Raw genomic sequence first — 3,634 nt, 5'->3', positions numbered from 1 at the left:
CCAAAGGATAACAATCCGGCCTAGGTGGGGTTGGCCGAGGCCCAACAAATTAAGGTTGTCCGGACCCTAACAGTTCTTAGGCACACCCACTCGGAGAAAGGCCCAATCTCCCTAAAAGACTAATCCAATAGGGGAAGGGTGGCTCTCCCTTTTAAGGTGGCTTCCTTCTCCCAAGCTAAGCAAGGTGGGATTATTCAGAGGCTCACACGGTCGCCGTCCGACTTTTGCGTCTTTGCCAGCGGGTAATAGTGGAGGATGTCCTCATTAGAGATATTTTTCGAAACGAACGGACTCAATCCACTCCAATATGTCCAAAACTCTTGTTTCGATGCTTTTTGAACTTTCTCGTTCCGGTGAAAAACATGGCACCCACGTGTGCCAATATATGCCAATATCAGCATTGAATGACAAAAGTTCATCGCGCTAGTCACGGAGGGACTTATCGAAATGGACGCATCCAATCCACTACAATATGTCAAAAACTCTAAGTTTGGTGCTTCGTTCCGGTGAAAAACATGCCACCCACGTGTGCCAATATTAGCATTAAATGACAATTGTTCGCCGCGCGAGTCACAGAGATATTTTTCGAAACGAACGCACCCAATCCACTCCAATATGTCCAAAACTCTTGTTTTGGTGCTTTTCGAACTTACTCGTTCCAGTGAAATACATCGCACCCACGTCTAACAGTATATGGCAATATCGTCATTGAATAATGACAAAAGATCGTCGCGTGAGTCACGGTGTGACTTTTCGAAACAGATGCACCCAATCCACTCCAATATGTCAAAAACTATTGTTTTGGTGCTTTTTGAAAATTTTTCGTTCCAGTGAAAAACAGCACACCCATGTGTGCCAATATCGGCACTAAATGACAAAAGTTCGCCGCGCGAGTGACAGAGATATTTTTCGAAACGAACGCACCTAATCCACTTCAATATGTCGAAAACTCTTGTTTTAGTGCTTTTTGAACTTTCTCGTTCCGGTAAAAAACATCGCACCCACGTCTAACAATATATGGCAATATCGGCATTGAATGACAAAAGTTCGTCACGCAAGTCACATTGAGACTTTCCAAAACGAGCGCACCCAATCCACTATGATATGTCAAAAACTCATGGTTTGGTGCTTTTTGAAATCTTTCGTTCCGGTGAAAAACATTGCACCCACGTGTGCTAATTTTGGCATTTAATGACAAAAGTTCGTCGTGCATGTCACGGAGAGATTTTTAGAAACGAACATGCCCAATCCACTCCAATATATCCAAAACTCATGTTTTGGAGCTTTTTGAACTTATCTGTTCCGGTAAAAAACATGGCACCCACATGTGCCAATATCGGTATTAAACGACTAAAGTTCGCAGCATGAGTCACGAAAATATTTTTCAAAACGAACGTACCCAGTCCACTCCAATATGTCCAAAACTTTTGTTTTGGTACATTTTGAACTTTCTCGTTCCGGTGAAAAACATTGCACCCACGTGTGCCATTATATGGCAATATCGGCACTGAATGACAAAAGTGCGCCGCGCGAGTCACGGAGAGACGTTTTTGTTGGCGGATGGCATGGGGCCCTTCAACCAAACCTGCCGAAACCCATGGCGAAGGCTATGGAGCAAGAACTGCGCAAGGCGAAGAGTAGCGCCAGGTCCGAGGCGTCTCAGGCGAAGGGTGCAAGGCGAAGACCGTCTGCCGAAGGAGGATGACTTCGCCTTGACAAGTTCGCCCTCGCGAGGGCCGAGGAAGCCTTTCCGGCCCATCAGGCCGGCGATCGCCAGACGGCCCATCAGGGGCCCATGAGCCCCTATAACATTATGTACCCCTGTAAATGTCCCTTTTGTAAGGGTAATCATGTAAATTCCCCTGTACAACCTAAACCCTGGTAGAAAGAACCTGTAATGGGGCTATAAATAGTCCCCTAGGGCCATGTAATGGGGGGATCCCAAGTGAAATTCAAAATTTAGTACACTTCTTTTTTCCAACCACTGTTGAGTAACCACGTCTTTCGACGTATGTAGTTGTCATTTCGACAACAGCTGACACCGACCGTGGGGAGTCCGAGCGAAACCACTGAGAGCGAATGCCACCGAAGAGGGTCATGAAGGAGAAGGTTGTCAGGCGGAAGGAGAGCGACGCCGGACCGGACATGGCCGCCGAGGAAGGAGCAGAGCCTTCGGCGTCCGTGGCCGAAGATAGAGAAGCACAAGTGCCATCACAGCCGCCTTCGGCCCCCGCGCCACCACAACCGTCTTCGGCCCCCGCAACCTCAGTACAAGTGCTGAACATGGCCGACGTGGTGATGGCGGCTGCGGCGGCAAGGGCACTCCAGACCAGGGCGGAGATCCTTTCGACTAACCAACTGGTGGTGCCTCAAGCCGCCCCGTCGCAGCCGGCGGTGCCAACTGCGCTCACCGTTGTACAGGCCCAAATCAGCCTGGACCCTGAAGCACAAGCCGAAGCCGACATGGAAGCCATGCGGCAGAACATGACACGGCTCCAAGACATGCTCCGCCAAATGCAAGAACAACAACAAGCATACGAGGCGACAAGGCGGACCAAGGCCACGTCGGCTCCAATCCTTCAGTATCCGGCAGGCTATGCCCAACCTCAAGTCCGGCCACAAGTGGTGACCCAGCCCTCTCCGCCACTAGCCGCACAGCCGCCGGTGTACTTCACCGGGCAGCATCAACCACCTGGCCAAGCGCCACAATCAGTGGCGGAAGGGGCTTCGGCTCTGCAGGCGCAACTCCAAGCTTTCCTTCAGCAACTCAACCAACCCCACTACATTTCAAGCACAACCCCATCGGCTCACCCGGTGGGGAATACAAGTCAAGGTGCGCCCAATTGGTTGCCACCAATTCAGCCAGGCTCGGGACCTTCGCCGTGGAGTCAAGGACCGCAGTTCGACTTCGTCAACACTGCTCAGGTGCCAACCGTTCGGCAGCAAGTTCCAACCCCAGGCTTCGGAACAAACCAAGCACCAATCCGAGCTGCCATGATGTGGTCGCAGCCAATCTTTGACCCATCCATGGCGGCCCAGCAAGTACCACCAGTTGGAGCCGGGCAGTCGAATGCCACGGCCCAACTCCACGCACAAGCAGCGATTTCGCCCTTTGCCACACCGTACCCGCAGCAAGGTGCGGTAAACAGGGCGGGAGGCAAAAAGGGGCTGCCACTGAGTGGAGGAATCAAGACTCGTCCAATCCCACCCCAGTTCAAGTTCCCACCTGTCCCGCGTTATTCGGGCGAAACTGACCCGAAGGAGTTCCTCTCCATCTACGAGTCAGCGATTGAAGCGGCTCATGGTGACGAAAATACCAAGGCGAAGGTAATACATCTCGCTCTAGACGGCATCGCCCGTTCTTGGTATTTCAATTTACCAGCCAATAGCATTTAATCATGGGAGCAATTGCGCGACGTTTTTGTCCTTAACTTTCGAGGCACCTATGAGGAGCCGAAGACGCAGCAACACCTTCTTGGCATTCGCCAAAGGCTGGGGGAGTCGATAAGGGAGTACATGCGTCGCTTCTCGCAAGCCCGGTGCCAAGTTCAAGACATAACCGAGGCGTCAGTTATAAACGCCGCTTCGGCCGGTCTGCTTGAGGGCGAACTAACAAGAAAAATCGCCAACAAGG

At 51.4% G+C, this 3,634-nt stretch overlaps 1 protein-coding gene across 1 annotated transcript; it reads left to right on the top strand.

Annotated features, from left to right (window-relative positions):
* Nucleotides 1–2,079: 2,079 nt before the first annotated feature.
* On the top strand, nt 2,080–3,396 carry LOC136355650 (uncharacterized). Its single transcript, XM_066308479.1, has one exon. It carries the CDS (start codon nt 2,080–2,082, stop codon nt 3,394–3,396), a length of 1,317 nt encoding a protein of 438 aa, XP_066164576.1.
* Nucleotides 3,397–3,634: the final 238 nt, after the last annotated feature.

Source organism: Oryza sativa, chromosome 3, assembly GCF_034140825.1.
Source record: "Oryza sativa Japonica Group chromosome 3, ASM3414082v1".
NCBI classification, from domain to species: domain Eukaryota; kingdom Viridiplantae; phylum Streptophyta; class Magnoliopsida; order Poales; family Poaceae; genus Oryza; species Oryza sativa.
The sequence above is the reverse complement of the archived record's forward strand: the minus strand, read 5'-3'. Positions and strand labels throughout refer to the sequence as shown.